This window comes from Barbatula barbatula, assembly GCF_947034865.1.
Source record: "Barbatula barbatula genome assembly, chromosome: 9".
In the NCBI taxonomy this organism is placed as follows: domain Eukaryota; kingdom Metazoa; phylum Chordata; class Actinopteri; order Cypriniformes; family Nemacheilidae; genus Barbatula; species Barbatula barbatula.
In genome coordinates this window covers 22,006,740-22,024,667 of record NC_136772.1, presented here as the reverse complement: position 1 = coordinate 22,024,667, position 17,928 = coordinate 22,006,740, and the positions used below count along the sequence as shown (strand labels likewise).

At 38.2% G+C, this 17,928-nt stretch overlaps 1 protein-coding gene across 2 annotated transcripts in view; it reads right to left on the bottom strand.

Moving 5' to 3' along the window:
- Positions 1-588: 588 nt before the first annotated feature.
- fer1l6 (fer-1 like family member 6) overlaps positions 589-17,928 on the bottom strand; it is a 20,587-nt gene continuing 3,247 nt past the window's right edge. For both annotated transcript variants that reach the window (XM_079465073.1, XM_079465074.1), the window contains 31 exons: positions 16,503-16,611; positions 16,265-16,418; positions 16,068-16,188; positions 15,869-15,969; positions 15,216-15,306; positions 14,984-15,103; positions 14,179-14,331; positions 13,860-14,037; positions 13,627-13,751; positions 12,905-13,039; positions 12,612-12,758; positions 12,048-12,146; positions 11,262-11,423; positions 10,979-11,150; positions 10,500-10,624; positions 10,262-10,384; positions 10,113-10,158; positions 9,975-10,019; positions 7,361-7,437; positions 7,162-7,290; positions 6,949-7,068; positions 6,291-6,418; positions 5,796-5,966; positions 5,570-5,724; positions 5,351-5,493; positions 5,184-5,272; positions 4,995-5,093; positions 4,239-4,480; positions 3,957-4,114; positions 2,211-2,311; positions 589-1,818 (listed from right to left, as the gene is read on the bottom strand). In XM_079465073.1, coding sequence (XP_079321199.1) covers positions 1,638-1,818; positions 2,211-2,311; positions 3,957-4,114; positions 4,239-4,480; positions 4,995-5,093; positions 5,184-5,272; positions 5,351-5,493; positions 5,570-5,724; positions 5,796-5,966; positions 6,291-6,418; positions 6,949-7,068; positions 7,162-7,290; positions 7,361-7,437; positions 9,975-10,019; positions 10,113-10,158; positions 10,262-10,384; positions 10,500-10,624; positions 10,979-11,150; positions 11,262-11,423; positions 12,048-12,146; positions 12,612-12,758; positions 12,905-13,039; positions 13,627-13,751; positions 13,860-14,037; positions 14,179-14,331; positions 14,984-15,103; positions 15,216-15,306; positions 15,869-15,969; positions 16,068-16,188; positions 16,265-16,418; positions 16,503-16,611 — 3,999 coding nt within the window. In that variant the 3' untranslated portion in view covers positions 589-1,637. The remainder of the gene's footprint in view (positions 1,819-2,210; positions 2,312-3,956; positions 4,115-4,238; positions 4,481-4,994; positions 5,094-5,183; positions 5,273-5,350; positions 5,494-5,569; positions 5,725-5,795; positions 5,967-6,290; positions 6,419-6,948; positions 7,069-7,161; positions 7,291-7,360; positions 7,438-9,974; positions 10,020-10,112; positions 10,159-10,261; positions 10,385-10,499; positions 10,625-10,978; positions 11,151-11,261; positions 11,424-12,047; positions 12,147-12,611; positions 12,759-12,904; positions 13,040-13,626; positions 13,752-13,859; positions 14,038-14,178; positions 14,332-14,983; positions 15,104-15,215; positions 15,307-15,868; positions 15,970-16,067; positions 16,189-16,264; positions 16,419-16,502; positions 16,612-17,928) is intronic.

Here is a 17,928-nt window from a genome sequence, read left to right as displayed (position 1 = left end):
ACACTAACAGTTAGTAAAAGGGACTGGCGAGTTTTAACAACGGTTGCAGGTAAATTTTCATAAAAACACAAAACTTGTGCTGATCTCAGCAGTCAGCACACATCGGAGATACACAGATACACTAAGACAACCACTTTGTGAGATCTAGGGCATGATGATAACCTCATCCTGTGATACATCAGGTTTTTCAGAAAAACATCAGTACATTTTAATCACATTTGGGTAACAGGATACATTCAACGACTGTGATGCATATAAAACAGTACATTCAGCTTAATACAGCTGAACGTAACGAAAATGACCTTATTTACCTATTAATATTTCTTAAGAACATTGTCTCAACGGATTCTACACCATATTTAACATGACATAATTACTACTTAAAAATTGGTAGTTACTGTATGTTGGCTCTTGTTTACTTCAATTATGACTTGAGAAAAGCCAGCAGAAATGCAGCATTTTATAGACCCTGGACAGCAAGGTCGTAGCAGAAGATGTGTTAAACAATTTGTTATATGTGCTGTATTACCAGATTATCATGTTCGATTTTTACTGGTAAAGTTTAATGTGTGAAACTGTAAATATAGTTCTTAAGTTTCGGAAACGTTCGAGTTTGTGTAATGTTTATTCTTTAAGATTGGAATTTATTTACAGTATAAGAGAACAAAATTGAAACCAGAAGATTTACTTCAGACATTTTAGTAGGTTACAATCAGGTTCCATTTGTTAACATTAGTTCACTACATTCATTAAGATAAACTAATACTTCCACAGCATTCATTTATCCCAGTACTTCAACTTTTACTATTTAAAATAAGAGAAATTTGATTTATTTGTATTGCTTTTTTACCGTGATGATAAATGAGATCTTATTGTAGCGTGTTACCCACTTTCAAACCAACATTGCATAAAGTGCATATAAGGTACTGATAACTCTGTTTCGGTTTTCTATGCTTTGCAAATCACAAAACATCAACAACTCAAAAATTTTAATGTTTAATAAATCAGAAGTACATTTACATTTTTGAATGACTTAAACACAGACATTAGTTAGAGAATATGAACAAAACATATAAGGAACAGTAAAACTTTTACAAAGGTTACGCGATCGAGCTTGCTTGTTTATGTAATTGTATTTATGAAAATGTTTATTTTGAGTTTTCATCATTTCAAATGTCTGCGGGTTTAAAGGGATCGTTCACCCAAAAATTGAAATTCTGTCCTCATGTAGGCTACTCGCCCCCATAGTGTTGATTTTCCCTTCTATGGAAGTGAATGGGGGATGAGATCTGTTTGGTACTGACATTCTTCCAAATATCTTCATATGTGTTCAGCAGAACAAAGACATTTATACAGGTTTGGAACATTCTGAGGGCGAGTAGCATCAATTATGACAGAATAAAATTTTTTGGATGAACTATCCCTTTAAGATGATTTACACTAGTTAAATATTAATAAACATTTGCTTCCTGGAGTTATGAACTGGTCATTTCGATATTCTGTCTAGTGTTTTTATGTTGCGTAAACGTTATTAAACTATTAATGTTAAACTATCATATTTAGTAATGTCTTTACACAGAAGCTTTCATTAGAGCAACCACAAAGTGAAAATGTGCTGTTATTTGGGTGTGATTTGATCACCCGTTTACCATCTTAGAACTAATGGCCCCTGGTAAGGTATAGAAGATAAGAACCAGAAACAAGGTCAAGATCAACAGCACCAGCCCTGCAATGATGTATTTCTTGTAGTTCCCCCAGATCAGGTGAAAGAAGCACTTGAATGGATTCATAAACCAGGAGAAGGATGTATCTGGTCGACTAGAGAAAAATGAAATATTTGATATTAGAAGTTTTGGCTTGCCCTATGTAATTGTAAATTTTAAAAAAAGGTCAGAATAACATCGATTTTTAATTACAGAGAAATCAATTTGGCCGAATGTGTGATGTGACAACATGGCATCACATTAACAAGTGAATGATGATTGTCTTTTTACTGTCTGTCAGATGCTGGTTTACATCCCTTATAGGGAACAAAGCGCTGATGCACTATTTATTTAAATATACTAAATATTTAAATATTTATCGTAAATAAAATAAAAACACATAACGACCAAAATTATCTACCACTGTGATATATCAGTCTATCACTTGTATAAGGCACATCATGGCGTACGAGCTGTAAAGTAATGTGTAAAAAGTGTGAAAATTACTTTGGTTTTTCCAAGGGCTCAGGCTCCTTGCGTGCACGGCCGACTGGGCTTTTTTCTGCCTCTTCTGCCGTTACCAGGTGGAACTCCGCCTCTACTTTCCCCTAAGGAAAAAAACAGTTTTGGTACTATAATCAATTTCTTTCATTACAGATAAGACACAATACCAAACTGAGCATCATTGGGTTATAGCATAGTGAATGGACATTTTCTCTTGTCTTAACTTGGCTGTCCCATGTAAAATGCATCTTAAAGGGATAGTTCACCCAAAATTTAAATTTCTGTCAGTCTGTAGTTGTTCCAAACCTGAAAAAAATGTCTTTGTTTGGTTGAACACAGAGAAAGATATATGGATGAAAGCTTGTAACCAAACAGTTCTTGGACATCATTGTCCTACAAGTAATGTTTCCTACTATGGTAGTCAATGGGGTCCAAGAACTGTTTGGTTACAAGCATTCATCCAAATATCTTTCTCTGTGTTCATCAGAACAAAGACATTCATACAGACTTGGTGTCACCCCCTCCGTTGCCTCTTCCTCAATTGCCTGGTAGTCAGCTGGAGGAAGGAGGTGAAGGACGGGGCGGGCTCCGCATTGGAGGCCTCTGAAGAGGACCCCCAGGACTCGCTCCTCCCACGCTTGCCCTGAAGACTGGCAGGTGGTGAAGAGGTGGCAGGGTCCGAGGCTGACAGCGAGAAGGTGGTCAAGACCCCGAGCTTCAGGGCGAGACCCTCACTGATTGGGCCCAACGGAGAAGACACCCTCGGTAGGACGGAGACCCTGGGCTCCGGTCGGCTCATGGCGAACCGGAGTACGCCCTCAAAGTCAAGAGGTCTCAGCCTCCTCATCTCCGCTGGCGATAGGGGAACCCTGAGGCCGCTGTTGAACGCCGTCGTCACCTCCTCCTCCCCGAGGAGCACCCCCCCTGCGGCCTCCAGGAACCTGTCCAGGTAGACATCCAGGTCCAAGTTCCCCTGGCGAAAGCTGCAGAGGGGACGAGGCTGGCGAGACCTTGCAGCGAAAACAGCTGCCTGCTGGGTTCTTCTTGGTCGGTGCATTCTGTCACAAAATGGCTTGGACAGAACCCAGATGCAAGCAGACGAAGGGTTAACGTAAAAAAACTTTTTTTTAAATGAAACATCCACGATGGGAAAAACATGAACCAAAAAACAAGGCAAACAAACACTTCCCACGAGGGGGACAAAACAAGGGTATTAGGAAAAATGAACTAATAAGTCTACAAACTGGACCAACATGTAATCCAATGACAAGACATCCGTGTTGAGCATAAACATTAGACAATGCACCAACACTGGACAGAGCGCAACTGAGACTATATAAAGGGAGACACTAACGAGGAGTGATTACATGGGGAGAGCGGTGACAGGTGATTGGAAATTGTAATTACAGGAGATAGGAGGGTGGGGCTGAGAGACATAACAGGAAGACACGTGGCGTCAAGTAACAACATAAAGCCACGTGTCTCCACACATAATACAACAGAAACCCGAAAGACGTGGCAATGTCATGACTCTGCCCAGGGAGCTAGAACGCTCGAGACAGGAAGGACAGAGTCCTAACACTTGGAACAACTCAAGGGTGAGCAAATGATGAATATTTATTTTGGGGTGAACTGTTCCTTTAAACCACCTCAATGGAGACCAAGTGGCCATCCGTATATTTCCAAATATGCAGCTGTGAAGTTTTAGATCTGGAGGTAAAGAGATATTTCATATAAATTAAAGCCTACTGTGAGTTCTCCAGCTTTAATGAATGGCCACCAGCCTTTGGAGCGCTTCTGCTGGAAGATAGAAATGGTCTCTATGCTTTCCGTCAACATCTCCATTTTACAGGCTTTAGCTGATTTAGCACCATGTGGAAACCTATGCAGGTCCAACTCCACCGAGCCTGTGAAGAACAAAAATTTGCAAAAACAAGACATGAAAGGGTTAAATGACACCAGTAGAGACTACACACTAGAGTGCTCCTAATGTGTTTGTAATCTGAGATCCTGGCACAAGCACTTTCTTACCGAGGAAATCATCAGATGAAAGCCTCTCAAAGTCCCACACCTGCAACACAAGGACTGAAGGGATCTTCTCCTCAGTTTTATCCAGAGAGTAGATGTGTTCTCGCTTCTGCACCACCACCACTTTCTCAGCCGGCAGGTAGTTGAAGGGGAACACAAAGCGCCAGTTGAAGTTACCCTCTCCAGTCAAAGAGTTATAATGAACATCCGTCTCCTGGCCGTCATCTTCAAGACCCTTTAACCACCTGAATGAACAGGAAAAGCATCACTGGTCGAGGGCCACTCTTTCCCAGATTTGATTATTTACTTTAAATCTAAAGTTTGGAAAAAAAAAACTCTCAAAACACAATATAACGATTCCGAGAAAGACTTGGAAAACATATAAAGCATCAAGGGCCTTTTTTTACAGCTGCAATCAGACTTTTTTGGACAAAGAAAAAACTTAGCTGATTCACAGCAGTAAGTTAATAATAATGATTTATAATTTGAGCTGTCAGGTCAGATTTCAAAAGAATTGTCAGCCGTTTTCCGACACACATAAAACGAAGTACATAAAGTAACCTGCAGTTTTAAGTTTCAAACAGAGTTGGCGATAAAGAAGCAGAAGTTATGGATTGCAGCTTTAAGGAATAAGTGCATCACAATCTGAATTTTAAGGTCTGTTACTGGATCACTATCCATACGGGTGACTTTATACCTTTATACAGTATACAATATATCAAGATAAACCTTTTTCCATGTAGATACACTAAATTTTACCCTTTGACGTAAATGTCACTTGACTGCTGTCCTGTTATGAAGTTGGTGTCCTCCAGTATAACATCTTCAGCATTCCAGATAATGATTCTCAGTTCATACCTTCATGAAAAACGCAACAAACAGGTGTAAATCTCCATCACAAAACCATCACGATGGTTTGCTCTGTGATATCATAGGTCTTTGACTAACCCTTTGGGTTTCCGAGGGGAGATGTCCACGGGAGGACCAAGATGAGGCATATCCATAGGAAAAATGTCAACCCACATCTGCAGCTGGCCCTGAGGAACATTTACGACAACTTCACCAATCGCTCCACCACACAAATGTACTCAATAATTCAAATGCAACAGACTTACCTGGTCCAGTCCTGGTTTGTTCTTGAGGTACAGGGTGCGAGTTTCAATGTGCTCTGGGACAAGTTTACAGCCCACATCTGGTATCTCTGACCACCTGTGTAGCACCTTTAAAGCCAGGTGCTCATATGACTCCACCATCTGATCTGTGTTGTCACAGCGTTGGTTATTATTTGAACAATCAACAGTTGATTCATGATGTGACCTAGGACTAGGACTTACCTTCATCTACAAATAAAGTTTTACCGGTGAAGACTTGGTTCCCAAAGGAAATACGTCCGGGAGTGAAACGAGGACTGTCCAGTCCGTTGTCCTTGCACAGTTTAACCAACAAGTCACTTGGCTTGATCGCATCCCTCCATGCGTTATAACCATCGCTGGGGGACATCAGATTGATTGATGACACCAAACCAACTTGTTAAATCAAGTTTTCTAGGAAATTACTCACATGTCATATTCGGTTGGCAGACCGCAGGTGGCATGATGTCGGCTGTAAAAGCGGTTCTCCAAATCGATCTGCGTTTCTCCAATCAAATCATCACCACCGACAGCATCATAGTCGTAAATGAGAACCGTTAGAAGGGACTCCTTGGGAAAAGTGGCTTGAATTTCAAAGGATCTATGTAGGAGATGTTCGAGAATGAGCCAATTGACCTCCACCACAATTAACCTAAATATAAAATAATTTATTTGCCCTCATGTCAGTCCAAACCTTTATGACTTTCTATCTTCTGCAGAGCACAAAAGAAGATTTTTTTAAGAATGTTGGTAACCGCATAACATTGGCCCCTATTGACCTCCATTGTTGAACACGGAGACATTTCTTCTTTTGGGTTTGACATAAGGAGTCATATACACATTTTGAACGACATGAGGGTGTATACATGGCGACAAAGTTTATATTTTTGAGTGAACTAACACTTTAATCTTTGTTCTCATTTACCTTCCAAACTTGGGGTTGAGTTGTTTTGGTATGTAGTTCTCTCTGTCCTTAATCTCAGTTTTTCCCAGTTTAAGCACAACGTAAGGGTCTGCTTTGCCATCGGGGTCCGCTGGGTGCAAGTTAAATGCCTTGATGAGATCAGAAAAACATGAATCTACAGTATTTGAAATTATTCATTATGACATAACATAGATATGGTTGCTGATATTTGTTCTTTTCCCTTATTTCCTAGAATTATACATTGTTATTGATAAATTCGATTTTTAAAATGTTCAATACTAATACCTATAATTTGAAAGCACTATGGCTGATAAGAGGACATTATAACACAAATGCAACTACAGTAAATGAGAGATGTTTGTTTAAATGTAGCTTATCCCATTACACACATGAGAAGGTCCATAAGATATAAAGTTAATCATATACGACTATACATGTATAAAATATGTACAAATCATGCAATATTTGTATCTCATTCACGTTACATTACCCGTTTTACTGTGGTCAGTTTAGTATGTGTAAAACACAGCCTTTACATATGAGTGGTCTTTTTAGAACGAAACGCTAATTCACCATATAGTGGCAGAACAGAGAAAAATATCGTCCGATGCCAATACATCGGTTTATCACTAGTATGAAAAGTGTAGACAGAACTTACTGCAACTATATACACTCGGATTAGGGCGTCCACCGCAGTATTTGAAGGAATACCCTGGTTTATCTTAAACCCATCCTCCTCAACATCTTTTTCTGGCACTTTGTACAGACAGAATCTTCCCTGGTAGGAGATTGATGGAAATTTGGATGCCATTGAACTGTTTAGGAACTTAAAAATCATTCAAGCACCTTACTGCATGCAAAACCTGTTTACCTTAAACTTCCCAACAAATCTCTCATCGGCAGAGCTTTCCTCCTCATTGGCCTTTCCTCGATAGAGCGGAAAGGTTTTAACCCAGTCATCAAAGGGTCCAAACTCAGCTTCCAGTTCTTTGTCATATACCTTGAATCAATTTTAATGGACAGACATTATATGTCACAGCAAGCACTGTATACATTTTTTTTTGCTTTACCTGTAATGTCGCAAGCTTGGGCTGTTCTGCCACACTCTTGAAATTGATGTCTTTTTTCCTGTCCTTAAGACCCGAAGCTAGATAACATCAAAACAAGACAAACTGAGTATGTGACATGTGTGACCACTGGTGCTCATAATGGATAATATACAGACACCTGGGTGTTGTATCAGAATAAATCCTGCAAGGGTGTAACTTTGGTTAAGTGGGGGGACACAAAACGGGATACATTTTTTTATTTATTTAATTCTATCACAAATTCAAAATACCTCATGAAGGGGGAAGATGCGAGTATTATCTGAGAAATGGAGGAAAACATGGCTTGTAAACCTGAATCTGTGGTCGGATTGGAGACGAGCCGGAGATTTTAGAATTTAACTGTGGTGTAGTCTAGTTTTTTGTACTTAGTATACTATGATCTCCCCAGCCTACTCACCCATCCCAGATCAACAACCCATGAGCACCACCACAGACCACACTCACGAATGCATAGAGTATGCCTCTCTATGTAATGCCTCTCTATGTAATCATATCGCTTACTGCTCCCTGAATTCTTTGTAAGTCGCTTTGGATAAAAGCCTCTGCTAAAGGACTAAATGTAATAGCCAGTGGCAGCTGGGGGGACTTGCTGTTTTTGTTAATCACTGTCTTACTTACCCAGTTAAATTGCGCCTATTATTGAAATTGATAGCCAATTATAATAATTAACAATGAACAGCAGTCTTATCAAGCACCAGTTACACTTCTAAATTGCTGGCAGTGTCTCTAGACTGACTTTCACAAGGCTTTCATGATCTTCTTTTGTTTCATATCTCATGGTTGCACCAATGGTCCAAAAGTCAGTGCTTCAGTGTTTCTGACACAAAGTGACGTTGTTACGTATCCTTGCGTTTTTTTAGTAGGTATACGGAAATCCTTGATCTTTTCTATAGGGTACACCACGTATTCCTGCGTATCACGTAGACTAGACCACTGGTTTACAACAACCAGGTAAGCCCACGTTTCTGTCAAGCCTTGTCACAAACACTAACTGCTGTTAAAAGAGTCCTTACTAAACGAAAAAAGTTAAAAATTATGCTATACGCATTTCATTATATTCAAGTTCATTATAATTAAACAGCTTCACATAGTCTAGCGAAACAAAAACCACATAAAAACGAATTTCCATTCAATCCAAATCCAAACCAATTGATTGAAAACAATCTTTCAGTGATCTATTTTTAGAGTCTGTGTACTGCTAGGTCCTAGTAGCGTACTTCTCCGTGGCGATGACGGCGTGTGGTTAAAAATCATTAAACAAATTTTAAAGTGCGAAGGACACGAACAGGATTTTTTTAAATGAGGGGAAAATGTCCCTCTGTCCCCAGTGGAAAGTATGCCCCTGAAATCCCGACAGTGAGATCGGGTATTGATGTGAAGTGTAGGGTCTTATATTACACTGAAGGGGTTCATTACACATTATTACACCGCTCGTTGGAATGTTTGATTCTGATTAACTAGTCGTGACATTTGCAGGTTTGTTATTCCCAGATAACAACCGCTCAAAGCTAATAAAACACAGTAACCCAGATGCAGCAAATCAATTTGATATTTATATTAAATTATAAAAAATTTAAAAACCTGTGTATTTTTTATAACATATATAGACATTATATGTACAAATGATTCAACCAAATTGCCTGTTCGTGAAATTTGAACGTCATTTCTTAACTTAAAACTGAAAGTAAACAGGTTTTCCTTGTGGAAGGTCTGCATTCGGTAAAAATAAGCTAATCAAATATTTCTAATTCACATTTAATTTTTCTCATGTGGCAAGTAGCCATGTATTTTCTGGGATAACAACGGGCTGCCTGTACACTATCAGTGAATAACAGAACATGGATTATGTCGACTAGTCAATCGAAATCAAGTATTACAGATCAAAATATAACATATTAACAAGCACACGGTTTATTATTACTGAAACATTAAAATTTTTCAACATTGTAATTACTATTTTAAAGGTCCAGTCAGTAACATCTAGGTTGCGAATTGCAAACAGCCACTCACTCCACCCTTCCCCCTCATGTTCGAAACACTACAATGGCTGACAGAACATGGCGAATTACATGCAAGGGGACCCGCGGTCTATGTAGGTAGAAATAGCTCATAAGGTAATAAAAACATAATGCTTCATTGTGTAACCTCTTTATACACCTCTGAAGGCTATGTATATTATATTGCATTTCTATCAATAGAATAGACCATCCCAAAAATGACACACTGTACCTTTAAGTGAAATACATATAAAATCATGAAGCAAATACAAACTTCACACTTCAAAAAAAACAGCAACAGCTATTTGTGTGCAAAACAGGAAACAGGGGTGCAGATCAGTACACTAAGACTGCAAAATATCACGTGATCTCTTCATATGAGTGTAACATTAACTAAACATGAATTATGAAATGCACATTGAATATAACAACTTTTCAAAGTCACAGTCATTTTTTTTCTGGTGTATGACATGACATGCATTATGAATAAAACTTCAGTTGGCCTATATTCAATCCTATTGACCAGATCAAGGTATGGGACCATGCAATACACTTGACAGTTTTCAAACTATTCTTACCCAGATTGATCAATCCTTCTGACACAATGTTCTCCAGTGGATGTACTGAAACATATCATAACATGGGTATGATTTTTGACCAAATTTAAAATGTGACGTGTTTGCATGGTCCAGAGAATAAACTCAGAAATCACTTACCATTATCAAAGAGCAGTGGAAATGGATTTCCTTCGTTTTGCTTTGCCTAAGAATGAAGGTTTGGCGCAAAAGACTAGTTAGCATGAAAAATAAAATCTGGACCACTTAAGGTAGGTAAGGTTGTTTATTTTAGTAGTTTACAAGTTTACCAGTTGGATCTTCTCCACTGATGCATAATACTTGGACCACCAGTCAATAACATTATCCGCGGACTCATCTGCCGCTGTGCGTTTCTTCCTCTTAGTCGACCTTCGTTTGGATTTCTTTGACACCTGATATTTATCAAGAGTTTACAGTTATACTTCTAAACTGGGCCAGGTGTGTGTATGTGTCTATCAGCAGTTCTTTTACTACTTGCATGTATGTGCAAGTGCAATGAAAACAAACCCTTTGGTCTGGACATTCTGGTTCAGGTTCTGGAAGAAGGGTGGGTGTCTCCTCGTAATCTATGTCAATGGCAATCTCTTCTTCTGGCTTTGGCACAACACTCTGCTGAATAGATAGTGCAGCGACTATAGGTGGAAACAAACCATACTATTATTCAAGTGTAAATTAAACATAAGGATAACCCAGCGTTTTAACTATTTAAAGTTGCTGTACATCTGAATATGTACTGGAACACTTGGGGATCTTAAAGGTTTGGGGGCTCGTCCAGGTCTTCCTGAGATTATTTGATAGTATTCACACATATTTATGCTAATTAAACTTTGGTTGGACAAATCTGTTGAGAAAAAAGTGAGATTTTTTCTTACCAAACATTCTAAAAAATGTTAAGCATTAGCTAGTTTAGCAACACTAATCAACATTAGATAAATAATAATCGATTAATTCTAATGTTGCATAAAACGTGATTGCAAGTCCTTTACCAGCAACGTTTTTGGCCTCCCGCTGTGGCTGTTGGGTTATTGTGGGGATGTGTTTGAATAAAGCCAGGTTGTTAATCACATGACTACCCACAAGCGTGCTCCGCCCAAAGGCCCTCCAGTCCACCACAGTGATGGTGAGAGGGGGGAGCAGGTGTTCATCTTCAGGCAGTTCCTATGAAGCAACAACAGCAGCCAGAGATTCACTGAGATCAGCGGAAAACACCAGCAGTGCGATAGGGACAATGGCACACATCAACAGTAAACAGAACGTCAGTCGATTTACCACATCAAAGGCATCCATGAGCATTGTGAAGTTTGAGTTTTTCTTGAAACTCTGTATCACTGAAGAGTTGACTCCTCTGCCTGCACACTTTATAAACGCTTGAGGCCTATCAACAGATAAGAGCTGAACCTTCTTCAGTTCTCTCAGGCCCCAGAACAAAACCTGCAGAAAAGCAAAAAAAAATTACTAACTATTATTCAATATGTTTAATGCACATTTAAATGCCTATTTTAAACGACAACCTGTATGGGTTTACATTTGTTAATACACAATAAACACACATGGTCAAAGAAAGAACAACTGTATTTGTATTAGCATGTACTAAGATGAATAAATGCTGTTAAATATATTGCGCACTGTCGGTTTATGTTAGATAATGTATTAACTAATGTTAGTGTGTGACTATCTTAATTATTGTGCAAATGAAAAAACACAGGATAAGACGTAGTTGTCTTTCATTTTCCATTTCGCTGCATATTCTCGTGCTGCATTTGTCGCGTGTCAAGTGACCTGAATGTACACTAAAAAACATTTGGCGGTGTAAACATCTCCTTTCCTGTGCTTGTGACACATATTGCTAGCAACGCTGAAGTCATGGGTTCCTTTCAATCTTAATAGACAGTAAGTTGCTTTGAATAAAACAATCTTGCAAAAGCATACATCTATATATTTTAACAGAATCGAAAGAAATTGGATTTAGTGGAATGGAAAAAAAAGGGCAGTGATTTATTTTTATACTTTTTTTACAATACACTATATACAGCCAGTAAGTCATCATTTGTTTACCTCTATTCTGTATTTGCAGAGCACAGGTCGGATGTTTGCGGGCACTGGGAAAACCCCACCCTCCAGTTTATCGAACGCAGGAAGTTTGTGTTCTCCTGACTGAGTAAGACAAGACAGCACATTTTATACCGTTCTAAAACAGATGTGAATGTAACATTCATTATGTGGAGGATCTGTCTATGGTTTAACCCTAAACATATAAAGTATAACGTGTGTACAACCTTCAAACAAGGGCTGCAAGATATAAATAATACAAAATAATAACACGCATGCATGTTTCAATGGTTTGCAGTAACTGAATGATTTTAATACTAGTCAAAGCTTTATGTTAATGCAGTTTTTCCCAGTTTTATGTTTATAATGTTTAGTTTTTAATAAAAGTAAAATGAATAAATCACATTGCTTTAGCATTATTTAGCAACTCACTGCATTTTCTTCAGAACTGTGCAGCCCTACTTCAAAAAAGCATCGCATCTTGAAAAACGTCTTCATCTCTGGACATTATGTTATTATAAAATGACCGAATGAATATTATTGTCATGTGTTGTGTTTGTAAAAACGGACCTGAATGAGTTCAAAGGCTCCCAGTATGTCTCCTCCTGACAGATTCCCACAGAACAGCGGGCTGTACTGAAGATGAGGGGGGGAGTACTGCTCCTCACTTACTTTCACTACTGGAACAGCCACCGTCGATCCCAAATATTCTTTACCCTGAGGGTGTAAACCGTCCCTTTAGGGCATTTAAAGACTGTTTCGATTGAGCTGTATTGCAAAATGTAAGACACTTAAACAAGCTTGAATACAATGATCAATTCTACACGATCATCCTCACTAAGCTGAAAATGTATTTTCCTCACCACTGCATCATCATCGTACACTTCAATCACAACTCGCGGAGGTTCCTGGACTATTTCATGAAGCTCTCCATACAGAGACACGTTTTCTATCAGGAGCATTTGGTTCCAAGTGGGTGTCAAAGTTTGGTTGATGATCTACAAAATGTATAAATAACAATCTTTTTAAATTACCAAGTGGTTTGCTTTCGTATTTGTGACCTTTGACCACAACACCAGTCATAAGGGAGATGTATACATCATCTGAAAGCTGAATAAATGTGTTTTGATGTACAGTTTGTTAGGATGGGGCGATTTTTGGTCGAGATAAAACTATTTGAAAGGCGGATGTTCTAAGCTTTACATAGAAATCAAACTTGAGTGGGAAATACCCAAAGAGTGGGCAGTGAAATTTGTTGGCGTGTTTCAGGCCATTTTGGCACGCGATTCAAAATCAAGTTTCGATATATTTACGGTAGGACATTTTTGCCATCTAATCTAATATTTTTGCCCATAGAACTGCAATGTATTGTTGGCTATTGCTACACAACTAATACAGCCGTCCGACTTAAGACTGGTTTTGTGGTCCAGGGTCACATTTGCTCTGTGCTTTATCTTAGACGTATTATTCAGGATCAAAGTAGACAGCTGCTGTCAGTCATGGGTCTACTTGAGGTGTGCAGTCAACAGCGCCATCTATCAAGAGTTTCGGCTATAGAAGTGAATGACAGAAGTGTCATGCTTACAGCAGTGCTTTGACTGTTGGACATAAAAGACACCAAGGCGAAAGGGTCAGACAGGCCTGTGTTATCCGCAGCGATGAGACCTCGAGCCTGGTACATATGAGCTCGCAGCTGGAACTTGTGCTGCTCTGTAAAAATACAGAAATTACAGAAAGCAGTCATATAGGCTATAATGACATACTTGAAATATTTCATTAATACTGGTAATAAAATAAAGCCTCTTGCATTCGTCTTACCCTTGTATAGTAAATTCTCAGGTGGAAGTCCACTCGTGTCTTCTGAGGACACAGCTTCCGCCTCAAAGCCTGACGGGAGATTTTCCAACATGTGGAATGAGTCTTTGGAAGTTCCCAGCCACAGGTACACATCCAGTTTCGCCTGGACGGTCCACCCGGGTCCACGCTTTCCTGGAGGCTTAAATACACCATGAATTTTAATACATCTGCAATTATGTTTTGATCATTTCTTTTTGCTCGAAAGTTACATATTTTAGCAAAAGGCAGATTGTCATTATTTCAATCACAGATCATTTGATGAGTCCTGTTGGGTTCACACCTTGAGAAACAGCGTGATGATCTTCCCACAGTCTTTGCCTTTCTGCTCTTGACTTTCTGAGAAGAGCAGGTGCCGAGCAGGGATTCTGGCGTGTGCCAAACGCTTGTTATTACTGACCATGTTCACGAACACATCCGGCAGAGTGTGCTGAGGCTGGGACAGACAATTAGACAGACGACAACGTTAGTAATAAAGGAGATTTACGTCAAAAAGACTTTGCAAAACTGACATGTACATAGAACTAATCTTGCCCAAAATATATGATAACAGATATACAGCCGCAGACCAAATGAAGCGAGCATAAATATTCTTAAATACATGTAGAAATGTTATTGTTGTATTGCTTAAAAGTGGATATGAACTTGTTCTTTATAATAAACATTTAATGCATTGTCTTAGAAACAATTTCTCAAAATGTGTCTTATTTTTCTATTGCAGGTATGCCACTGTCTTTGTGCCGCTCTTCTGCTTTTAAATCTTCAGCGTCACTATACAATAAATCAGATCTTATGGGATTTGCACATATGAATTTTCCATCTGAATTTATTGTAATGATATGAAAAATTAGTGCAAAGCAAAAATAATAAGTATAACTTAATAAACATTGGGAAAATCAATAGCCTGAATGCACTGCATTTGGATAAAACCGTCAAATGTAATGTACGTAAATGTAATAAAAACACATTAAGAATCTCTCTGACAAAATATTCACTCAATGCCTCCTGACCACATCCAAAGTTACATACAACTAAATACACATATGGAAGTTCATGAATTTGAATATTATATCACAACACAAACCAACCTCTTCCACCAGAAATCTCAGCTTCTTTTTGATTTTCTGGACTTCCTGCAGCATCTCTGTAGCGGTCAAGGCTCTCCTCTTGGGCTCAAGAATTCCTTCTGATACTTTAATCATACTCTCCTGAAGAAAAACGACATAGAAAATGGAAAATAAACTGCCACCATTTATTTAAAGACAGTTAAACATGGCGATTTGCAGAAAGCTTATCAGAATGTGCTGAAAAGAGACCCACCAGTTCCTGTTTACACAGCGTGAGTCTCTTTTTGTCCAGTAAAGTCAAGTTGGCTCCCTTCACCTTCTTTTCGGCAAAGGCGATAAACTCTCTTTAGTAAATAAAATGACATAAAATTAAAATCAAACATATTGAGAAAATACTAAGGTATTTTGGTTTACTAAAATTAAAATTTGACAAACATTGAAATGAAATACTGTAAAATATTGGCCTAAAAAATTATATCTAAAAATCGTTTCCTCTGATATAGGTTTAAGGCGGTAAAATACGATAAGATAAACCCCCCTAAATATTTTATTAATCTTATATTGCAAAATAAGAAATAGACAAATAAATAATAAAATGACAAAAGCATGTAACAAAATTGATAAAATGTTTACTACAATTAACATAAAAACTACAATTCTAAAAATAAAAGCGAATAAAAAAAAGCAAACAAACAAAACTATAATATCGCTGCATATACAGTATGTGCCTTCATAAATAAGATTGTTAGCGTAATTAAACAAGGAATCAAAAATTGCTTACATTTTGTTTTCATCCTCCAGTGCAAAAATAACATTTAGTGACAAAAAAACGATATTGTGATTGTTACCGCTAAAACCTTTTCAATGGCAATAAGGACTAAGGAGCGCTTCCATCTTCAGGCCTACCTGGCATCTTTGCAGAACTCCTGTAGAACATGTTTCATGAGACGCTCTGCCTTGGGATTTAACATTTTATCCAGTTCCTTCACTTTAGCAACTCCGTCCTCCTGCATTCAACAAACATCAAATATACACACATAAACTATGTGAATAGCTGGTCAAATGGTGATTCGATAAACAAAAAATGTGCTGAAAGCTGACATACAAACATCAGGGCAATAGTGTCCAGCATGTTGGAGTGATGGAGACGATAGGCCCGATCCTCCCAGTTGGAATAAACATACACACAGGGCTTTCGCTTTGAGATCGGCAAATACATATAGTGCCTGCACAGATAATATTATATATTTAATTTCTTGATTTTACAGAAATGAAAGACTGTTAGTCCGGGTGTTCTATCACCTCTGTGCATCTCCAAAAAGCGGCTTCTCTGGAGTTGTACTCGATTTGCATGGTGTTGTAGCTGTAGTGTCTAGAAGAGGAGTGGTCAAGGACACATCTTCAAGCTTTTTCTTTGGAGGAAGTGTAGTGCCATCCAGGAAGTTCCCAAAGTTGCCTGGATAAAAAAGGCACAGATTTAAAAGAGTCAGATAACATATTTTGGATGAACTGTTGTGCTCAAGTTGCCTGTCGTATTTACCTATAGTGAACTCAAGGCTGATGGGTCTGTCTCCTAATTTCCGGTCAATCATGGAAGCTTCAAACACAGAACCAAAGAGGAGGAAAGATTCCAAGTCTTCATTACCCACCTAGATTTAAAGATGACTCAAGGTTAGTTTTGGGTTTGACAAAATTATGATGTATTAGGGCTGTCAAGCGATTAATTGCGATTAATCCCATCCAGAATAAAAATGTGTGTTTTTACATAACATATCTGTGTACTGTTTATAAACACAAAAACATACTGTAACGAGCAAGAGGGGACGAGAGCCGTGAGGGAACGGCCGAGGCCGGTGACGCGAGTGATAATGAGTGTCAGCTGCACCGGTCTCGCAACTCTCACGGAGGAGCTCCGGGAGCATAAAAGGACGAGCGACAGGAGGGTACGACGAGAGAGGAACTTTATGTTGCGTTTTATTATGTTTGTGTGGCCGGCAGTCGACTGCAAGGGAGCTTAATTTCGGTTTATTGTTTGTGTAATTTATTAAAAGCTTGTGCTATGTTCGCCGGTTCCCGCCTCCTTCCCGCCTCCTTCCTTTTATTGAACCTTTTTACACATACACATACATGTGTGTATATATACTGTCTATATAAATATATATATATATATATACTCTATATATAGGAGGCATTTATTTTTATAAGGGCTGTGAAGCGGTTTAAATGTAATTAATCTAATTAATTACATGATATTCCGATTAATTAATAGACTCTTTTTTGAGTGCACCACTGATTCATTGATTCACTCAACTGATTCGCTCAAGAAACATGTTAATTTAGAAACTTAGAGACGCGCAACACTTCTCCTGAGGTTTTATCTTTTAAACATTTATCGTTGAAACAGACAATGTTGTCTATAAAATATATCTTAAAATTAACTTCTGATTTAATTAACTGTTGTATAAAATCAACATGACATGCACTCGTAGTTTTCTGGGCAAAAATAGCACTACTACGATATTGCGCTTGTTTGCATAACTAAATAAACATAAGACAAAAGCTCATTCAGGGTAATTTTAGCTGATATCTTATATAAATACAAAATTAATATAGAGCCCAATTCAATCCAATCCAATTCAATTCATATAACACTTTTCACAATATGCATTGTTCCAAAGCAGCTTTAGAGGAGAAAATAAGAAAAAACACAAAAATAGTAAAACACAGCACAGTGCACAGTGTTTTTAGAACAAGTAAGATTATTCTAGTAAATAATATTGAATAAATGTAGTCTCCCGGTGGTTGATTTAGCATATTATGCATTAAGTGAATGCTCGGCTGAAAGGATGTGTCTTTATTCTAGATTTAAATTGGAAGAGTGTGTCTGACCCGCGAATAGTATCGGGAAGGCTATTCAAGAGTTCTCTTATCATCATTGTCTATAACTTTTCAGTACAGCTGCTTTG